The 23555-nt window shown below is 36.7% G+C and overlaps 1 protein-coding gene and 2 non-coding genes across 3 annotated transcripts; 1 reads left to right on the top strand and 2 right to left on the bottom strand.

Annotated features, from left to right (window-relative positions):
* Positions 1-418: 418 nt before the first annotated feature.
* LOC133304600 (small nucleolar RNA R71) lies at positions 419-525 on the bottom strand. Its single transcript, XR_009750628.1, has one exon. It is a non-coding gene; the product is annotated as a small nucleolar RNA R71 (small nucleolar RNA).
* Positions 526-9514: 8989 nt separating this feature from the next.
* On the top strand, positions 9515-11994 carry LOC133304597 (uncharacterized). The gene is made up of 3 exons (XM_061504647.1): positions 9515-9829; positions 9871-10345; positions 10496-11994. Exons 1-3 carry the CDS (start codon positions 9515-9517, stop codon positions 11992-11994), a joined length of 2289 nt encoding a protein of 762 aa, XP_061360631.1.
* On the bottom strand, positions 10036-10142 carry LOC133304599 (small nucleolar RNA R71). The gene has a single exon (XR_009750627.1). It is a non-coding gene; the product is annotated as a small nucleolar RNA R71 (small nucleolar RNA).
* Positions 11995-23555: the final 11561 nt, after the last annotated feature.

Consider the following 23555-nt stretch of genomic DNA (forward strand, 5'->3'; position numbering starts at 1 on the left):
TAAGTTCAACGGAACCAAGGCAGGAACCAATGGCAGAAAATAATCAACTTGCTCCGAGGACACTGGGAGATTACATGACTCCAGCTCGTGTGGCGCAGACAACAAGTATTGTTAGACCAAACATAGAAGCTAATAACTTCGAGCTGAAGCCGGCGCTACTACAATTAATTCAAAAGGAGCAGTTCGCTGGAGGAAGCACGGAAGATCCTTATATTCATCTTGATAATTTCTTGCTTTATTGTGATACTTTAAAGACGAATAGAGTTTCCCGTGACGCCATCTTGCTCAGGTTATTTCCATGTTCACTGAAGGACGATGCGAGAGCTTGGCTGCAGTCACTACCTGAAGGAAGTATAACCAGTTGGATGACTTAGCCAGGAAATTCTTGGCCCGTTTTTTCTCCGCATCAAAAATGGCAAGGCTCAAATCAGAAATCACCGCTTTTGAACAAAAAGAAAGTGAATCGTTCTACGAGGCCTGGGAAAGATTTAAAGGACTACTCAGAAAGTATCCCCAACATGGCATTGAAGCATGGGAGAAAGCAAGGATCTTTTTCCAAGGGAGACGCCAAGTACAAGAACACTGGTGAATGCTGCTGCAGGAGTGACGTGCGTTGTCGAACCCACGCAAATTACCAAGCTTCAGGTTTGTAGTGATAGGGCAACTCGAATCGTCTCCCAAAGAACCTGCTAGAAATCAAAAAGTCTCTTGTAAAATAAAATAAAAAAGGAAGGGAGATTTTGTTGATTTGAAATTTTAATAAAAACAGATTTAAAATTTGAATTTAAAAATTACAATTAAAAAACAAAACCTAAAGAATCAGGATTCATTAATTTATTTCATCATTGGATAGAAAGATATGATTATCAATTTATGATTAACCCCAATCGAATTAGGAATCCTCAAATTCAATTAGAAACCATCTCTAGACTATCGTCTAGCGTTTGGTTGAATACAGTATTTAAACTATGCAATTGCAGTAATATAAACCTGTTCAACTTATGTTCATTGGGTTGGTTAATCTGACCATTAAATCTAATGATCAATTTTCCCTTGTAGAGTGCAATCGCATTATTCAGTTTGAATATCTACAATCGCATGATATTCAACCTGAATTGGGAAAAAACGAAATTGATGAAAAAGTTAAAAACTGATCCTCTAAAATAAACTAACGAACCTTTAACCTTAGATTGATTAAAGGTGTTTAGTCTAGCATTGCGAGGTTAAACATCATTCAAAATAAAATAAGAGAAGAAGAAGAAGATGAAAAGAAAGAGTGCATAATTTCGATAAAGAAAACTAAAACAATTGTTCAACTCAAAATCTGACTACCGAAGGGTTTCCTAACGTTTCCCTTAAATAACCACATTCAGAACGGGTTAGGGTTTCACCACTTCGGCTCATACATAAAATAAAATCTGAATAAAATAAAATAAAATATTAAAACATGACCTTGGGCCCTAAACACATTGGGTTCTAATTGATTTACAAGTCAAAATATCAAAATAAAATTTCAGCAAAAATACGTCATGTTGAGCTCAGTTTTCGACCATCTTCCCGTCAGAATTGGGCTTTAGTAGCTGAAATAGCGATTGTAGCCATATCTGTTAGCTACAAAACCCAATAAGAACAGAGTTAATCGGACATCTGTAGAGTAAGATATAGTCAAACTACGAAAATCAATAAAACCCAATCAAAATCTAGAATTATTATAACAACCCTAAATATTGTATCATGATTAATGAAGAATTATGATAATTAATAAACGAGACATTTCAGATGAAATAGTTTATGATTAAGTAAATTAGAAGTATGGGTCCAATGGACCAAAGACATAAGCATTAGGGATCCAATGAATTCATGGATCAAAGTATAACCCAACAAAGGAAGTTTTAATTCCATTTAATGTGGACAAGTCCAAGTGATACAAAGAAAGCTCTATATGATAAAGTAAAGTTCAATAAGGTAAATGAAACCCAAATCAAGTTAAAGCCCAAAGTAAGGCCATGACATAATAAACCTAAAGAAGTACTATATGACTAGGAATTAAATTAGAATTCTTTCCCTACAAGCAAGAAGCCCACGGTTTTACTAGAGAAAACAAGCTCTAAGAAGTCAATTTAAAGTGTCATAAAATCATGGAAAAATAGGCACAAATTAGGTCAGGTTAATAGGTTAAAGGTCCATAATCTTAAGGAATAAATCATGGTCCAAAATTAAATGAAATCTTTTCCTTCCAAGCATTTAAAATCCGCGGCCTAGGTGTAGGAAATGAATTTGATTTTATTTGATTTTCAAGCCATTAAATGCAAATCGAATTTCCTTAAGTCAAGCCAGTCAAATTCCTTTAAACAAGGAAGTTAGGATTATGATGATTAGTAGTCAATCACTTTCCCTAAATCAAGCAAATTGATGACAATATGTCAATCAATCAAATAATTCTGTTTCTTAAATCAAGGAAGCAACCTTTATGACGATTAGTCACACCTCATCAATCCCTTAAATCAAGGGAGCAACTTTTAATGACGATTAGTCACACATCATCAATTCCTTAAATCAAGCAATCACTAAATTTCCTTAATCAAGGAAATTGACATCATGTTCTTGTCCCTAAATTAAGCAATCTAACCTATGACAACAAATCACCACCTTACTCTCATTTAATGTGATCGAAACCTACCAGCAATCAAGTAATGGCAAGGCTTCTAGGTTGCCTATTTGAACAAGCTTTAGTCTCTCCTTTTTCCCTCTATAGCCGCGGCACTACCAAAGGAAAGAACAAAGAGTTTAGTTCATTTTGTGAAGTCCATGAATGCTTCGAAATGGTGAGTGTGTTAGTGAGAAATACCTAATTGTTCCAAGATCAAATACAAGCCTGGATCTTAGTCCTTCTTCCTAATAATTCCACCAAAGAACCCTTCATCTCTAAGCAAGAAAATCCCTCTTCTCCTCTCTTTAAGCTTGCGGCCTTGTATGTTCAAGGAGGAAGGAAGTTCATTCAAGAAGATTCAAAGTAGTCAAGAAGTGTTTCCTTAAGTCGTTGATCATCATCAAAGGTAAGCCTATGAACCTTCTTGGTTAGGAATGACATGTAAAAGCATGAAAGTGATATCCTAGGTATATGATCCCTAGAAGGCCGAACCATGTATGATAATTATAAGCATGAAGAAATGTTTAAATGATATGAAAGATGATGAAATGATGATGTTAGATTAGCATGTTTAGTAGCCTAGGTTCTAAATCAATTTTGCATGATCATAACCTTAGTTGGCCGAATATATAAGATGATGTTTTGAATGATGCTCTAGGATTTAAATATGATAAATTATCAATAATGTTAGAAGCATGTTTTAGAAGTAATCCCTTAGGTATTTTAGGGCAATAAGGCCGAATGGTATGTAGCTAAAAGAGGTTTTATTTGATTAATGTTGAAAGGATCTAACCATGTTAAGTTAATAATATAATTGAAAGCATGTTTTAAAAATTATATTCCTAGATGTTTATCTATGGTGGCCGAACCTATACATGCCTAGAATGAAATCTTTAATAATTCTATTAAGTGTTATGATGACCTAATAATGCCCTAAAACCTACACAAGTGGGTAAGTAAGCAAAACAACTCCTCTAGGTAATTAAACCTGCAAAGCCGAGACCTATACATGGATAAAACACAAATGTTGGATGTTATATAAGTTACTAAAAGATGATATGATGATGTTAGGGAGTCAAGGGAGCAAACAGGCAAGTAAAGAGATCAAAAGTTGAAAGTATACAAGTAAAGAACGACAAGTACAGTAAGTGTTTACAGTTGTTGAAGTAATCTCTCTATGTATGCCACCATTATGAAACTATGATAAGTTATGGTCTGACTGCAATATGTTTATAGTGCTTTACATTATGTGATTATGATATTTTTGAAACTTAAAACCATGCTATTAAATGTTGGCCTGTGCACTGATACTCTAGTTGCAACCTGACGAGGACTCTGGGTATCTCCGTAAGTCCGTAAAAGCCGGCAGGAATATGATGATGATGAAGATGGCATGATATTTTTATATGATGATGTTAAATGTTCCATTTTGTATTGTTATTATAAACTGTTGCAGGAGTAAGCGTCATAGTTGGAGAATGCTCCAGCTGTGAACCTTACTGAGATTTTCCCCAAAATCTCACCCCCCTTGACCACCCATTTCAGGAAAAGATGAAAGAAAGTAATAAGAAAGTTATGTGGGAAAGAAAGGGTAAGAGACTGGTACGTAAAGAAGAAGAAACTCCACCTACCTGGGAAGAGAAACTAAAGGATCTAACAGATAGAGGCCTATGGACTGAGGCTATGAAATTATTAATAGAAGCTTTTCCACATTATGATTTCGATGAAGCACTAAGTACACAATGGCTAGAGGAACCACAACCACATTATGACTGGGCTTATGATGCGGCATAAATTATGTTTTTATTTATGATTAGTTAATCTTTTGGGATTACATTAAATAATGTTTAGTGTTATTTATTTTGTATTGACGTTTTAACACTTTTAATTTTATATGGAATAAGTATGGTTATGTGTTTCCATTCCGCACTCTGATATTTGCATTCGTAAAGTTTAAATTTAGACTTCCGCACGTTGAATGCATGATGAAGGTGCACCCTATATGTATTTATATTTGGGGTGTTACAATTATGATTTGACCCAAAAGACCTTTATGTAATTAAAATAAATCCTAAAAATATCAACCAAGAGTAATAAATAAGTGTAATAAAATATTTGTTATCAAATTTCTCCACACTTATCTTTTTGCACTCCTGGGCAAAAACTGAAATAGAAAACAGAGACTACGATCAACCAATTCCTTCTAACAATTATCAAGCATACAGAAAATATACAAAGATCACAAGTCTTCAACATATAAATCAATCAGGACAGAAATTCCCTAATCTCAAAACACAAGACCTGCTAATTTCAACTGTACATGTCAATTACAGAAAATGGTTCCTCACAAGATGCTCTCAATATTTTTCTCTCAAGTGTATCAGGTAATCAGTGTATCGCTCAAATCTACTCAAGAAAATCATTCTACCATAAGCTTGCTCAAATTCTACTTCTCCACTGCTACTAACACATGCATGCACAAATCAAGAGGGCTTTATACAGGGTTGTAATGGGGCTGAGGTGAAGGTATGAATGAAATATGAAAAAGAAAGTAAAACACCCAGAAATCTACTAGAGCAAAAGTTAGAAACTACAATAAGAAAACAACAAAGATAATGAAAAGATAAAAATAACACTTTTTTTTCTTTTTGCTTTTTCTATTTTTTTTCTTTTTGCTTTTTCTAATACAGAAGGGAATCAGATGGTCACCCCCCACACTTAAACTTTTGTCCGTCTCGGGCAAACCCCCACACTTAAACACAACATCACAGTAAAACCAATGCTCAGTAAATCTCCAGGGTGTGGAATTAATTGGTTTTTCACTTAGGTTTGTAAGGTGGCTCAAGAAATAAAGGATATAAAGGCTCAAAGGGGCTCACCAAGAGATAATAATGTAAGGTATGGCCATCTGGCTAAAGTGGGTAAAGAAAGAAATGAATGCCTCAATCATATTCATGCATGTAAGTGAAAAATGCAGTTTCAAAAAGAACTAAAGCAAGTTCTAGAGAACAAATATCAAGAGCAGAAGCACACAAGAAAGAAATAATGGCAGAAGATGTATGCCATGTATATAGGCTCAAAAATTCACAAGGGTCAACCAAATTATGCAATCAACAGCACAGAATCAAACAACAGGTATTGCAATCCAAGAATCGAGATCAGAGTCCAACAGACTAAGAATCATGCAATCAAACATTGTGATCTAAGTCTACTCCATGTATCATTCAATAATTATAAGAAGGAAGAGGAAAATCTACCTAGGAAAATCAAAAACTAAAAGAAAGCAGAAAATGCAAATAGCAGAAAGAAAAGAAAATAGGGAAAGGAAACTCCCTGAACTCCCTAAAGAGAATAGACAGCATCAAGCAGCCTGATCTCTGCCTCCATCTCTGTATCCTCTGGCTGCTGTGGTGTTCCTTCATAGAAAGGCTTCAGACGATGCCCATTCACAGTAAATGTGCTCCCATTCTACTTGTCTTTTAATTCAACTGCTCCATAAGGAAAGATATTAGAAATAACAAATGGGTCATTCCATCTTGATCTAAGCTTACCAGGCATGAACTTAAGACGGGAATTAAATAGTAGAACATTCTGGCCCACTACAAACTCTTTCCTCAGGATCTGCTTGTCATGGAATGTTTTTGTTTTCTCTTTATATATCCTGGAACTCTCATAAGCATCCAATCTCAACTCTTCTAATTCCTGCAGCTGTAGTTTCCTCTCCACTCCTGACTGGATGAGATCCATGTTGCATTGTTTCACAGCCCAATATGCTTGATGCTCCACCTCTACCGGAAGATGACATGCCTTTCCATAAACAAGTCGGTAAGGGGACATCCCAATGGGAGTCTTGTAGGCAATCCTGTAGGCCCACAAAGCATCTTCAAGTCTCTTGCTCCAATCCTTCCTGTTAGAATTGACTGTTTTCTGAAGGATTTTTTTGATTTCTCTGTTTGAGACTTCAGCTTGTCCATTGGTCTGTGGATGGTATGCAGTGGCTACCTTATGAATCACACCATATTTCTTCATTAATTCAGCCATGCTGCGGTTGCAGAAGTGAGAACCTTGATCACTGATGATGGCTCGAGGAATGCCAAACCTACAGAAAGTATTAGATCTGACAAAATCTACAACAACAGCAGAGTCATCATTCCTGGTGGCTTTCGCCTCAACCTATTTAGATACATAACCAACAGCCAAAAGAATATATGTAAATCCAAAAGAAACAGGAAAAGGGACCTATAAAGTCAATACCCCAAACATCAAAAATCTCACATAAGAGTATAGGGTGCTGATACATTTCATGCCTACGGGAAATACTACCTGCTCTCTGACAATTATTGCAAGATTTACAGAATTCATATGCATCATGAAACAGAGAAGGCCAAAACAAACCAGAATCTAAGACTTTCCTAGCAGTTCTTTGTGGTCCAAAGTGACCACCACAGGCAGATGCATGACAAAAATTTAAAACAGATTGAAATTCAACATCAGGCACATATCTCCTAACTACTTGATCACTACAAAATCTCCACAAGTAAGGATCATCCCACACATAATACATAGACTCACTTTTAAATTTCAGGATCTGAGCCTTAGTGGATTCAATAGGTAAAACTCGAGAAGCCAAGTAATTAACCAAATCAGCATACCAGGGAAACTTACCTTGCAGCTGCAAAAGCTGCTCATCAGAAAAATCATCATGAATAAGGAGAGGGTCAGATGAAAGAGAAGTGATGCAGCTCAGGTGATCAGCAACCCGGTTTTCTACTCTGCTTCTATCTTTGATCTCAATGTCAAACTCTTGGAGCAGCAACATCCACCGGATGAGTCTAGGCTTAGCATCTGCTTTCTTTAAAAGAAATCTCAAAGCTGCATGGTTCAGGCGCCTCTGAGGTTGCCTCACTGGTTTTGCACCTTCTTCAAGCAAAATGTGGTGCATGCACATGGAAGGGCTGATTCCCACAATGTCTGTTGATAAACCCTTGGTTTACCATGTTTTAGGCTTAATTATACTTAAAATATATCATGAATTGCATGGAAATTAGGGTTTTATACTGTAAAGTCATGGTAATTGAATATCTTGCTAACATGTTATTATAATTCTTAATTCAAGGGATTTTTGACACCTATTGTGGCATTTTGGAACCAAAAGAAGACATCAAGTTGAGTTGAAGCCACAAGAATGCAAGATTCCAAGTGTGTACCAGCTAAAGTAGGACGTTTTGGCGTCCATGAAGGATGTTTAAACGCACAAAAGGAAGAAAACACCCATAACTCCCTAGAGGAGAGCGTTTTGGCGCACAAACAACACGCCAAAACGCTCCTGAAGCAACTAGCAACCCTTCGAAGAGCACATTTTGGCGGCCAGAAGCGCGCCAAAATGCTTGAAGGCAGACAAGAATACACTACAAGAACGTTTTGGCGCACACAATGAACGCCAAAACGTCCATGCACGGCCAAAGCAACTCCAGGAAAGATTTGATCAAGATATGCAGCGGATTCTATAAAGATTCAAAGAGGAAACATATCAACCATGATCAAGGCAAGATATAAATCCAATAGTGAGATGTGATGAAAGATCACAGCAACGATTCAAAGCTCAATATCGTTAATCAATCTCCAAGATATTAAATGCAAAAAAGAAACAACTGTGAAATCAATTACAAATCTGATATAAATTCATTAAGAGATTTAATGATAGATAGAACTCCTATGGTTATAAATAAGGAGTTTCGGATCAAACCAAAGGACGAACATTCATAGATCAATTAAGAATGCAAAGCTTGAAGGAGGAATCTTGTTGCGGAGCGCTGAAACACTGAGGAACCAAGTCAACATCACACCAATGGAGGCTTGGGGTTCTCTTTTCTTTATTTTTGTTTTTCAATTCAGTATGTCTGAGTAGTCTTTTATGTAGTTAAGGGTAGATAGAACCCAATTGAATCAATATGTTTATGAATTAAATTGTCTCCGAATTCTGTTCTTTTAATAATTGAATAAATTATCTGTCTTTATTGCTTTCTATGAGTTTATTCCTTATAGAATGATTTTGGGGAATTGTATGACAATAGGGATGTTGGTGCATGAATCCTGACGTGATAATTTATCATAATCCTTGTGATCTAGGAATAGGCATAAGGTAATTATGCAATCTTGTAATTCTTGATCTTAATGCATTTTTCTTGGGGAATAATCGGGGAACTAGAGTTCTTTCAAGATTACATAGATTTATGGTAACAAGGAATTGAGCCGTAATTAACTCAGATAGAATTGATTGGGAATATATTAAGAAACAGATTCTTGACTATTTTAATTCATAACATATTGAGGATATTGGGGAAAGTTGAAACCTTAACTACGCTTGTTTTAAATTCATAATCAAACACCATCCTTTCATTCATTCTTTAAATTCTGAATTTTCTTGCATGCTTTTACTTGTCTTTAATTTTAATAATTACTCGTTACAAACACCATTCTCTTCATCTCAATTCTTGATTGTCCAACTAAAACGCAATTAGTGAACTAGTGCTTGAAATTCTGATCCTCGTGGGAACGATCTCGTACTCCAGTACACTTTATTACTTTCACGATCGGTGCACTTGCCGAGTCGCTATCAAGTTTTTGGCGCCGTTGTCGGGGATCGAATTCTTCAACATTAGAAGTAACTAATTAACTTTTAGATTGGACGTTTATTTTTTTGTACTTCATACATTCTTAAAAAAAATTATCCTTAAAAAATATTTTTCTGCATAAAAATTATGCATAAATTTTCTGCATATTTATTTTTCTGCATTCTTTTTCTATTTTATTTTTCTGTTTTGTCTTTTTCTATTTTTCTGCTCATCTTCTTGATCTTAGTTTATGCGTGGTACTCTTAACCCACGAGTCTTGCAGTTTGATCCTGAGATAAAGAAGACGGAAAGGAAACTTAGGAAGGACGCAAAAGCAAAGAAAGCTAAAGAAGCAAAAGAAACCTCAAATTCAACGGAACCAATGGCGGAAATTAACCAACTCGCTCCAAGGACCTTGGGAGATTACATGACCCCAGCTCGAGTTCCACAGACGGCAAGCATCGTTAGACCAACCATAGAAGCTAACAACTTCGAACTAAAGCCGGCGCTGTTACAACTGATTCAAAAAGAACAGTTTGTTGGAGGAAGCACAGAGAACCCTACAGTCATCTTGATGATTTCCTACTTTACTGTGATATGTTAAAGGTGAATGGAGTTTCTCGTGATGCTATCTTGCTCAGACTATTTCCGTGCTCACTGAAGGACGAAGCGAGAGATTGGCTGCAGTCTCAACCCGAAGGAAGCATAACTAGTTGGGATGACTTAGCAAGAAAATTCCTGGCTAGATTTTTCTCAGCTTCAAAGATGGCAAGACTCAAAGCGGAGATCACGACTTTCAAACAAAAAGAAAGTGAATCTTTATATGAGGCTTGGGAACGATTCAAAGGATCACTCAAGAGGTGTCCTCAACATGGAATTGAAGTATGGGAAAAAGCAAGAATCTTCTTTCAAGGGATGACGTCCAACACAAGAACACTGGTAAATGCTGTTGCAGGAGGCTCCTTGAAAATAAAGACTCCAGAGGAAGTGCTAGAATTGTTGGAATCATTAGCTTCTCAAGAATTTGACAATGCCCCTACCCCAGCTACACAAAGGAGAGCAAGAATCATGAAGCTCGACGGCTATGAATCAATCTTAGCCCAAAATGAACAAATGCTTCAAATGCACAAGAAACAATAAGCACAACTTGACGCTTTAACAAAACAATTTAATAGTTCTCAAGTTGCTTCTGTTAATAGTAATTCTCAAATTAAATGTGTTATTTGTGCAGAGGCTCATGCAACTGATGATTGTGATTACGTGAGAACAACTGAAAAGACACCAGAAAACGCTGATGTCAACGGAATCTGGTATGATCAGAAGAACCCGAACAATCCAGGAAGAAGCCAATATGGTAATCAAGGGTGGAAGTATAATAACCAACACCCTGGGTTGAGTTGCAAATCAAACTACCAGCTGAACCCTCCTATGCCATTGCAACAACAACCTCAAGGCACCACGTCAGAATGGGAAAAGGCTTTAGCACAGCTATCCAAGACCACATCGGACTACATTCAAAATGCAGATGCCTTCAGAGATGAAACAAGAGCTTCATTTCGGAATCAAGAAGCTTCGATCCGGAACATGGAGACTCAAATTGGTCAGCTTTCAAGACAGTTCACTGAAAGAACTCAGGGCACCTTTTCAAGTAACAATGACACGAACCCAAAGGCACAATGTAATTCAATTGTCACAAGAAGTGGGATCGTGATTCAGCCTGTGGAAAAGCCACCAGTTGAAAAGAAGAAAGAAGCCGAACCTAAAGCTGAGAAAGATAAAGAAGAAGATACAGTAGAAGCAGAAAGGAGCAGCCCAGAGAAGAAGCTGTTCAAATGGGAGAAAAAGAAAGCTCTTGACCGGCAACCAAAACCGGCAGACCCGTCTCCCTATGCACGAGTTCCATACCCACAGAGGTTGAAACAAGAAATCCAGAAACAACAATATACTAAATTTCTGGATATCTTCAAAAAGCTGCAAGTAAACATTCCATTTGCAGAGGCCCTGGAAAGCATGCCTAATTATGCAAAATTCATGAAAGACCTTCTATCAAGGAAACACAAGCTGAAGGAGTGCGAAACAGTGGCCCTAACTGAGGAATGCAGCGCAATCATACAAAAGAAACTTTCTCCCAAGCTGAAAGATCCGGGCAGCTTTAGTATCCCTATAGCCATAGGGAATATTAAAGTAGGAAAAGCACTATGTGATCTGGGAGCAAGTATAAACCTGATGTCGTTGTTCATGTGCAGAGCTCTGGGAATCAAAGAACTAAAACCGACTACAGTTTCTCTCCAGTTAGCAGACAGATCGATCAGACGACTATATGGGGTAATTGAAGATGTTTTAGTTAAAATTGAAAATTTTATCTTCCTTGCAAATTTTGTAATTCTGAATATGGAAGAAGACGCTGAGATTCCCCTACTGCTCGGAAGGCCATTCCTAGCCACCGCAAGAGCAATGATCGATGTGGAGCAAGGAAAACTAATGCTGAGAATGAATGAAAAAACAGTCACCATTGACGTCTTTGAATCAATGAAACATCCATCAAATGGAGGAGACTGCTTTATGATTGACATAATGCAAGAGGCAATTGATGATACTATGAAAGAGGAGAATTCCCTACTCGAGTTAGAACAAATCAATGAAGAGACAGAAATAGTTGACAAAGAACTAGTGGTGGAAGAACTTGAAAGAAAGAAAGATGACATCCCTCTTGGAGCACCGAAGGTATAGCTTAAGGAGTTACCTCCAAATTTGAAGTACGCTTTCCTTGGTGACAACAACACATATTCAGTCATCATCAATGTTGAGCTGACAACCGGGGAAAAAGAAAAACTTCTCAAGGTGCTGAAGAAACACAAAGCTGCCATAGGATGGTCCTTCTCTGACTTAAAAGGTATTAACCCTTCCTTTTGTACTCATTAAATTCTAATGGAAGAAAATATTAAACCTGTGAGGCAGCCACAAAGGAGACTCAATCCAACCATGAAAGAAGTGGTGAGGAAAGAAGTAGTTAAATTGTTGGATGCAGGGGTATCTACCCTATATCTGATAGCGCATGGGTAAGCCCTGTACAAACAGTACCAAAGAAAGGTGGACTTACGGTGGTAAGGAATGAGAACAACGAACTGATTCCGACAAGGACAGTCACCGGGTGGAGGATGTCCGTTGACTATATAAGACTTAATGCAGCCACTCGAAAAGACCACTTCCCTATCCCCTTCTTGGACCAGATGTTAGAGAGACTAGCTGGCCATGCCTTCTACTGCTTCTTGGATGGGTACTCGGGCTACAATCAAATAGCAGTAGCTCCAGAAGATCAAGAGAAGACGACATTTACATGCCCCTACAGAGTCTTTGCTTACCGGAGGATGCCTTTCGGCCTTTGCAACGCTCCTACAACTTTTCAAAGGTGCATGTTATCTATCTTTTCTGATATGATTGAAAAGTCCATTGAAATTTTCATGAACGATTTTTCTGTTTTTGGACCCTCTTTTGACAATTGTTTAGAAAATTTATCTAGTGTTTTACAAAGATGTCAAGAGAGCAATTTTGTTTTAAATTGAGAAAAATGCCACTTTATGGTAAAAGATGGCATAGTTTTAGGACACAAAGTGTCCAAAGATGGTATATAAGTTAATAGAGCTAAGATATCTGTTATTGAGAAACTTCTCCCTCCCTCTAACATTAAAGGTATTCGAAGTTTTCTCGGTCATGCAGGTTTTTAGAGATGCTTTATCAAAGACTTTTCTAAGATATCTGTTATTGAGAAACTTCTCCCTCCCTATAATCACTGCACCTGATTTCACACTACCTTTTTAATTAATGTGTGATGCTAGTGATTATGCTATAGGAGTTGTCTTAGGACAGAGAAAGAATAAACTGTTGCATGTGATTTATTATGCTACTAAAATTTTGAATGATGCACAAATGAATTATGCAACCACTGAAAAAGAGTTATTAACAGTTGTATATGCTTTTGATAAATTTAGACCATATTTGCTGGGGTCTAAAGTATTTGTTTACACTAACCATGCTGCTTTAAAGTATTTGTTAAATAAGCAAGATGCAAAACCAAGACTGCTAAGATGGATGCTGCTCCTTCAAGAATTTGAAGTTGAAATCAGAGACAAGAAAGGCGTGGAGAACTTGGTGGCTGATCACCTCTCCAGAATTCAAGAAAAATATCTTCAAGACGGACCTGAGCTGAAGATCAGAGAAAAATTCCCCGATGAGCAAATTTTGGCCATCAATGTTATCGCCGACCTACAACTAGAGGAAGTAAAGAAAACAAGCACACCTCCATGGTTCGCGAACTTCGCAAATATAACACCTCACAATTCTAAATTAAGTATTAAAATATTAAGTGAGTAATTAAGTGAAGGATTAGTGAAAATCCTAAAGATTAGGCCAAAATACAAAGAAATGGCAAAACGGTAATTAGCCAACACTCAACCCTAGGAAGATGAAAATAGAGTAGCAGATCTCAGATGGTAAAAATAATCCTGGAAATGGGTTCAGAATGAAAAATTGAGTGGTTAGGCAAGTTTCAGAAAAATCAGTGAATAGTGTTTTTACCGGGTCAAAATATCGCGGTACGATTGCATCGTAAAATATGCCAGTTTAATTTTGAGCTCTAGGTTTCAAATATGACTTATAAATGGTCTATAGAACTAGGAAATATGATTTCTGATAATATTTGATGGAATTAAGTTAGTTTAGGGAAGCGTGCCAACGGCGCGCGCAGCAGCTTAAAAAAGTGTTTTCTCCGAACGACCGGAAAACTCTGGATTCATCTGATCAAGTATAATTAAAGGAAAATGGTTAATGTTAAAAATTAGAGTTTTTAAATAGGTTGTAAATTTTTGGACGTTTAGTGAAAGTTCGGATGAATTTTAAATCGCGTGAGGTGGCGTGGGACCCACCCCACTTAAATCTCACTTAAGCCACCTCACCCCTAACTATTCACCATCACTTTCCCTTCCTTTCTTCTTGCAAAAACCGACCAGCCCCCTCCTTGGCACCTTAGGGCTTCCATTTTTCTTCCTTGCTAAATCTTTCATTTCTCAACCAAATCGAGTGATTTTTGTGTTGAAATTTGTTGGAAACAACCTTCCAAACACATTGGTGGTATCCATTAACCTTGAAACCCTCTCTTTGGTGAGTTATTGGCCAAATTCAGATTAGAAATTTTAAAGAAAATGGATGTTCATGGAGTCATTTGATCTTCCATTGCTTGGATAAGTCTTGGGGTAGCATCAAGCCTTGGTTGTGAGTATATTTCCACCCCATTTACATGGTTTGATTGTAGTTTATATTCATGAACCCTAAACCTTGAAATTTTGATGTGTGATGTTAGAGAGCTCAATTGGGAAAAAGTTTGTACATGGAAGTGTCTTAGAATAATGTGTATTAGCTATAAATACCATGAAAATTTTAGGTGAAAAATATGGATTTTTAACTTAGTTTATTTTTTAGGTGTCATGACTTGAATTTTGGAAAATGTGTTAAGATATTATTGGTGAGTTGTTGGATGATTATATGTTGATATAATGGTGTTGTATGAGGTGTGGAATGATTAAAATTGAGTGAGAATTCTTTGGAAATTCCAAGTGGGCAATTCGGCCATATAGAGAGCTTTAGGGAGTTGAGGTTGTTTGTGTTGATTGGATGATATTACAAGTGTTGAATGGTATTAAAATTGGTTGTGTGGTGGTTGGAAAGTGGTAGAATCAATGAAAAATAATAAATGGTATTTAGGGTTATAAAGGAACCTAGAGTGAATTATTAAGCAAAACGATGCTTAAAGGACATAAAACGGAAAAACAGAACTTGAATTAGCCTCTTGGCAACGTAAGGACGTATAATAAAATGAGAAAGAAAATTTAGAAAAATAAATTTGGATTTATGCCTTGTTTGGCCGAACCACCTAGTGTAGGTGTAGGATTTTGACGTTTTTCGCGTTTTGATAGAATTGCCGTGTACTAACGATTCATACATGGTTATTGTAGGTTGTCGTACGTCGATTTGAACCCCGAACCGTGAGTCGGTAGATTGCCCTTGGTCCTGGACCAAGAGGATTGAGGTAAGTGGTTATATCAATGCATGTGAAATTGTAAATTGGCATGTGTTGTATGAGTCTTTTGAGTAATTGAGAATGTCCTCTGTGTAGGCATTCTGTTGAATAACCAGTTTAGGAAATAAGTTGTTGTGGAGCTAAGTGGAAGAACATTTTGAGGTAACCTCTTGGTACTAGGGCTTGTTTCCCTTGTGTGTTCCACCATGCCAGTTGATGGTAATGGTAGGAAATATATATGAGTAGTGTAGAACAGTATGAGCATGCATGTAGTATTTATGAGGGTACTTATGTACCGAGTCTCTGGCCAGTAGACAATGTAGCCTTCGGGCAGTTTCGGACTTCCACTGGATAGGTCTCCGAGAGGGAGTTCCAGTTGACCTAGGGTCGTGGTGTGTCATCCGGATAGGAGCACACTAGGAAGTCTCAGGTGTATATGGATGGAAGGGGTACCTTGGTTGTGGTTCTTGGAACACGCCTTGGATGAGACCCGTAGGCTTATATATATCGAGGACGTTGCGTGGTATTGGTAGCTACCATCCCGCTTCGTCGTATTTTGTATCCCGATATTTCCCAATTTCTCTAAACCCCTTGCTATATGCCGTTTTGAGAGATGTTGTTTTATATTATTTATATGCATCGAAGTGAGCCATTGGGCGGAGTTTTCTCTAGAACCTCTGGGTTACTGAGATATATTCGTATCTCACCCCGTCTTGGGGGCTTTATTTCAGGAGCTAGTAGTGGCATTGGAGCGGTGGGCAAGAAGCCCGTAGAATGACTAGTGGGAGCACCTTTACCATTTTGCATTTTGTTGGCCATGTGGCCTAGGCTAGACTTAGAGCATGAACATCTCATATGTACGTAGGATGAGTTTCATAGTCATTTTGTTCATGTAGTTTTGCCTAAATCTAGCAATTTAGGTTGTTAAGTTTATGTTTCAATTTGTAAATCAAAGTTGAAATATTTATAAATTGGAATATTTGTAAGTTGTAATATTTGCATGAGATGTTGTAAGTATACATAGATATTGATGTAATATGATGGAAGGGCTTTAGACCTATTTTAGGATCATGATTATATGCTTATGTTGAGAAATTGCATGTAATTGGACCTTGGTGATTGAAACAAGTTAAGGATTATAAAGTGAGCTATACTGTGTAATAAATATAAACTGTGTTGGGTTGTAAGTGCCCCAAGGCATTGTTGGTCCTTATGTGTGCCACCCATTAGATTATTAGGTACATTTGATGTACTAGTGAGCTTATGCAAATTTGGGGATTTTAGGAAAAACAAAGAAAACTCTGGCGAATTTTCTGTAGAATTGGCAGATTTTAGATGAACTTCGGGAGAGCATATCTCCCTCCACTGAGGTCCGATAAGGACGTTCCATACGCCATTTTAAATCTTAAGTTGTCCCCTACATGGTGTTAAAATATGAGAAATTTATGGGTTGCACGCAGCCCTGTAAGAGTCATTGAACACTGACTATCCAGAACCCTCTTATGCAGGGGCTGTTTCTGGTAGTTTTTGGGAAATTAATTCCCGCTTCGTTTCTCAGTCAAATTAAGCGTACGATATATCAAATTGAATTTTGAGGTGTCTAGTTTGTAGCATGAAAAGTTTAGAGCAATTGGATGAGTGGATCGTATGCAGTAAGTCATGGAGTGGGAGTGGTTTTGAGCTGTTTTGGGGTTGGTTGGCAGTTTTGCTTGTCCAACTTCAAACGGCGATAACCTGATCAAATGAGCTCGGAATTGAGCATGTGATAGCTTCCTAGAGAGGTAATTAAGTAAGAATTAAAAATAACTAGAGTGGAAGGTCTGGTTTTGCGCAGTGCGTTCGCAGAAAAATAATTAGTGAACCATGTTCGGATAGGTAAAAACGTAAAATTGAGAAATTGGCTAAGTGGGTTATGGGAACCCCTTAGTAACTTATAATGAGTAAAGTAAGATATAAAAATAGTTTAAATAAGTATTCCGCAAGATTTTACAGTTACGGTCACAGTTTTTAATTATTACGCTTTTATTGTTTTAAATGCTCGCATAATAATCAGAAAAAGTTTATTCGCATTTTATAAATGAATTGCTGTGATTGTAACTGCGCTTAATATCATAATTAATGTTAACAATACCGGTGTACAACGAGCTGTTACATTTTATGGTATCAGAGCAGTTTTGTTAGGGAACTCTGGTAATGTATAGCTGTGTCATGTACTGCATAGTTGTATGTAGACTCTTATCGATTATTACATATGTGATTCATTAGTGTGGGCCTTATCAACCCATTCATTTGTGTTACATGTGTGGTCATCATAAGAAGCCTGTGTGGCAACCCTGGAGCACCGAATGTAAGTTCTTAGCCTGATGCCATGGCTGCAGTGTTGACTGCTCCATGGACAAGAGATGGCAATAAGTAAAATACGAATATTAAAGGACTTAAGGAAAATAGACTTAAATATTTTGTCTGACTTTTGATGAAAGTTAAAAGAAAATTGTATTTTAAGTAAAAGTTGTAAACAAATCTATGATATGTACGATAGTAGCAGAGGCGAGCCTTGTAGTACTGTGAATAACAAAAATATAATTGAGATGAGTGATAGTGTGAAGATAGTGTCGGTAAAATTTTCATGTATAAGTGTAGTGTGGTAAAACAATTATGTACAGGTGGACTTGGCGAGTGGACTTCACTAAGGTGGGTGACTTAGAACCTGATGAAATATTGGAAGATGTGAACAGGTATGCTTAGTTACGAGTTAGAATATGTTATGTTTGACTAGAAGTTATACGTCCCTGATAGATGGTGTACACTTGAATGAATTAGGATGGTTAATGTAGAGAAACAAATGGAATGTTGATATCAGATCCTAAGGGATTGAAAATTTGAAAATTTATCATGTTAGCGAAGTGTTAAGTTGAGAGGCATTGAAATGTGGGATTGAAATCCATAAGGAGTTAGTATTGAGTAAACGTAGGTGAGATGAAATAATTATGTAATATGAGTAGAAGGAAGAAATTGGGAATATCGCCGTGGATGACATAAGATAAATGTACGATGAAGGCACTAGTGTAATTAATGGATGTCGATTCAATTGGGCAGACGTGTCAGTGATAAATGAATAGTATGGTTGAATTGTATAGGCAGTGTAAGACAGTAATGAGAATTGTAAAGGAATTATAATCTTGTGGTCTATATATAGGTACTACTAATAGTATTGTGCTTGTGAAATCATTGGTATTTGATATGGATTGATAGACAGTGTGGAGGTATTTCCAATGTAAGAAATATTCTACAACCTCCAAGGATGGAAGTGATGGATTGTTATATAATATTGAGTATAGGTTTATGTGAGCCGTAGCAGGCACTGGATTAGAATGGTGACATGATATTGTGAGTTATGGTTGTACACCAATAAGATGAGATGGTATGATTGGAGAATGAGCTAATGTACAACCTAATGTGAAATCATGTGATTACTGTATGAACTAGGTTGTAATAAAGTGCGAAATTAAATGGTTAGCGAAAGAACTGATTTGTCAAAGGTGTATAGAGTGTGAAATTATGTGTTTGGCAAAAGAGCTAATGTATAATGTCAAAATGAAAATGGTAAGATTAGCTAATGAGTTGAGGTATAAGTGTCAGTGCAAGGATTGATGTAAAATTTCCAGTGCAAGGATTGAGGTGAAATTAGTTATCTGTGATAGGACGGATATGTTTAGAAGATCCCGGTGTGATGGAGATTATATGTGGGAAGTATAATACCTTATATTATGAGAGGTGAGATGTGTACAGAACTTTGAGAAAAATTCCGGATTCACGGAATAGAGATTGTGATATGAACCAGGTCAGGTGACTAGTCTAAGTAAAAGGAGTAAACAATCTTTGAGAAGAGTAATCAAGGAAGGAATAATGCACTATACGTATATGTGATATGAGTATATACTACTACTACTATGATTATGGGGGACAACCCCATGTGGATACACAAAATATTTTGCCGTTATATATGGGTATGATACAGACACTAAATGGACAGGGTCCAAGTGTGATCTGGTGTGTACTGGGTACACGTTGGTGGTGATATACAGATATATTATGAATATAAACTTCTCTGTGCACTAGGTGCATGTAATACGATTTGATAGTATGAAGATCTCTGTGAGGCCTATGTGCCCGGAGTGTATAGCTATCTCTGTACGGATTATGTCCCCGGAGACTATTAGTATTTGATATGAGTAATATGAGACGAGGAAGTATCCCGCATAGATGGGACTGCTAGTATAATTGAGGTGTTGTATATAAATGCACAGATAAGGAACAATTGGTGATGCTCCTAGCACAGGGGCAACTGGTGGTAGATTACCTATTACTGCGTGAATCATAAGGGCAGATTCTCTGATCGGTGGGTCATTTACATCTGGGGCCCTTAGGACGGCAAGAGCTCGAGGGGTTTGACCTGGGGATATTTTACCCACCGTATTGGGAGGATTGTGTCGTGTGAAGAACGCAACACAGGATATCAGATAACTTTATGTTAACAGAAATATATCGAGTGTAATATAGTATATGAGACGTCATGAGAAGGTAGTTTGAGGTGTGAATTCCGAGCACTAGGACATGTGGGTACGCGTACACCAAGTGTGGTGATATGAATTTTGGGTTCCAAGGAAAGTGTGAAGATTGTCGGTGATTATTGCCTTATGATACAGAATAGCAACGTGTTAATATTGATGAATTGAGTGAATGTTGTATTAAAAGGGACTGATGAGGAATAAATGTGTAGTTAAGATGGTGGCCTGATGGCCTTTCATAAGAAGTTAGTGGTGATGGAATTAGATGGAAATGTTAATAAGGACCAGTGACTAAAATTTTGGTGATTTAAGAAAGGTTGATGACTCAAAGGAGTGATTTGGAGCACGATATGAGATGCATGCTAAGTGAGAGAGATATATCTTTGGGAGATACACGGTATTGATAAAACTTTTGAAAATTGTTTAAAGATGAAAGTAGTGCCAGGTGATAGAACGATTGTGTTTGTAGATTATCCATATGGGGAGACTTATATGTGAGGATAGTGATATAGTATTTTAAGTGGGACGTCCATGATAAAAATGTCAATAATGAGGAAATGGTGGTATAAATGAATGAAAGAGATGTTGAATCTATAATAGTGTTACAGAATGATGAGTAGAAAGGGTTAATTGCTAAAAATATTAGGAGTAGGCCTTTGATACGGAAGGCATTGAGGGATGTTGAATTTAGACTATGAGAGGGCTAAATTGATAGAGTTTAAATGGTTAAGTGATAAATAGATTAATAGGGAGTGTAAATTATAAATATGATGTTGTAGATGGAGAGATTCATGAATAGAATTGTGGGTGAATGTTAGTATTTGGGTGTCCTAGAGACAATCTTATGATTAAATAAGGACATAGATGTAGACCTTTTTAATATTGTCGCAAATAAATAAAAGCACTATTTATCTTGTTTCATAATTCTGTCTCGATATTAATGTTAATATATTATGAATAACTTGATAAACCCCGTAGAATAAAATAGGTATCTCTTGAGTATCTGTGATGAGATCACAATCATGAGGATTCAAGAATACCGGATGTTTATTCCTAATTTTATGTTCCTAGTCTAGAGATACTAAGAATGGGGTCAGTAATCTCGGGTAAGACTAGCACGACTTATCTACTTGTATATGGATACAAGGTATAGACCTCATGTGCTACAGATATGGAGATGTCTTAGCTAAAGTCGTGGGTGGACCTATAAGGATATAGCTCGCACTGAACGGACCCTCAAAGAGACTCTATGAGGAAATCTCATAGATAGTATCATTAGAGTAGTCTCTATATATTTGGGTATGTCTTTCCTTAGACCAGAAGTTATCACTTAGACTGTGTTCTAGAAGGCATGCCTTGATTGTATACCTCGTCTTCCTGAAAATGTAGACTCATAGGTATGCTCTTGGGCTTGTCCTGATAGGGCACAGGGCTAGGGTAATAAGCTGGAGGAATTCGTCAAATCTCTGTGATAGATTAGGTTATCCTTAAACCGGAGAAATCGGGATGACATTTACAGTGACTCGGGAATCTATGCATAGTAAAAGAGATCATAAGATGATCTGCCTTTAGAGTCAGTAAATTGAAGACTCCCTATTTCATAAAAAGCTAACCCTAAACCGCAAGGGATGATACGTTTCTTTACCCTAGGTTTTATGGGAAGGTAACCGAGACGAAGGGACAAACATACGGCAACCAAATATGTTTAATAGGATGATCAAATCATTAATCTAACTAGTTCTGGGGCAACAAAGCATTGCTAGTGCTCTGTGTTGTCATTAGATGGGTTGTGGGCTTATTGGGCCCAGGCTCATTTATTTCAGTGGCTATGTTGGACCTAATGGGTCACACGCAAACACCTAATTGTCTAGATGCTCTAGCATTAAAGGTATTGGGCATAATAATAGTTATTAGCCCAAGAAGTTGTTTGGAACTCCACCTAAAAGGGTGGAGGGCGCATGGATCATTGTAATGGGCTTGGATAGTCCAAGTCATTACTAATTAATTTAATTAGTTAAATTAATTATCAAATGTTTAAATTTTGAATTTTGAATTTGAAATTTGAATTTTGAATTTTGAATTTCGAATTTTGAATTTTGAATTTGAAATTTGAATTTTGAAATTTGAATTTTGAATTTTGAAATTTGAATTTGAATTTAGAATTTGAATTTGAATTTAAAATTTAAGTGTTTGAAAGTTTGAATCAAATGTTTGAAATTCGAATTTGAATTGGCTATGAAAAGTTGTTTCATAACAAAGGGATAAGATAAGATCTTGTTGGAACATATCAAGAGGAAATCTTTTGGACATAATCTAAGAAGATTTGGGGTGCTGATTTGGCTGTTGGTTAGTCATCAGAATCAGCTCCAGAAGATACGATCTGTTGGGAGAATATTTGAGTGATTTGATTCAAGTTTGAATGCAACTACTCAAATGTATCTGGTCATTATTTAGGCTATATGGGGCGCACCATATAACTGATTATATGATGATTTATGATCAGATATTTGATTAGGTTTTGAACCTAATATATCATAAAGATATGATAGGATGTTGTTGGCAAGATTTGATGAGATTTGATTTGCAACAAATCCTATTCTCTCTCTCTTCGATGGAGCGCCCTTTTGGAAGGGATTTTTATTGATTAAAAATCTGATTTGTTTTTAACAAATAGGCTCCTCTTGTGCGCCACTTTATATATGTTCCTTCTAGGGTTTTTAAAAAACCAACGAAGACATTCTCTTCTCCTCTCCTGCGCCACTTTTGTGAAGTTTTCACATTGAAAGCTTCACTCTTTCAAACACTTTTACCTAGCCTTTCTCTTCACACAATGTGCGCTTAGCAAGCCTCATTGTAGTGATCACTTGGCGGTTTCACAAGAAGGAGTTCTTGCACCTAGATGCAGTGGGTGGTGTGGATTAACGTTAGAGGGTCTGAACCCTTCAGACCTACCTTGATCATCACGAGTTTTCACGAACAAGGTAACATCAAGTTTTCCTAAAGCATGATCTTGAATGCATGTGTGTTCCGCAATGAAAAAGTTTTGTTTTTCCCTCCAGCATGCATCGGCCTTCAAGGCTATTTCCAACTTTCAAGTGGTATCAGAGCCCGGTTGCTTTACCATAGACGGGTGAAGGTACCTTATTTGTGATCATATTTTTCACGGTTAAAATTTCTTTAAAAGTTAAAGATTCAATTTTTACGTATGGATTTTAATTTACAATACTTTAAACGGTTCAAGTTTTCGTTTTTATGAACATATTATTTCGAATGCTATGTTCATGAATCCATATGTATACATGGTTGTTTTTACTTTGTGAAAGTTTTAAAAAGGAAACACATTTTTGAAAGGTGTAGTTCGACCATGAAAGGTGTTTTAAACACCTTGATTGTTTTCTTATTTTTCTTCATGAATTTTTCAGAAACATGGCATGAAATTTTTTGAAAATTTGAATCATATACGCTTGTATATGGTTCGGCCATATTGAGATTTATGGCTACATGCATGGTTTAATTTTATGTTCTTTGAGAAAGAATCAATAAAATTTGAATTAAATAAATTGTTGTTTAATTCGGCCAATTGAAGAATTAAGGAAAATTTAGAATTTTAATTATGTTTTAATATTTAATGGTTAAATATCAAGACATAC

Source organism: Gastrolobium bilobum, unplaced genomic scaffold (assembly GCF_033153095.1).
Source record: "Gastrolobium bilobum isolate Gb01-03AN ecotype WA unplaced genomic scaffold, APGP_CSIRO_Gbil_v1 utg31257, whole genome shotgun sequence".
NCBI lineage: Eukaryota > Viridiplantae > Streptophyta > Magnoliopsida > Fabales > Fabaceae > Gastrolobium > Gastrolobium bilobum.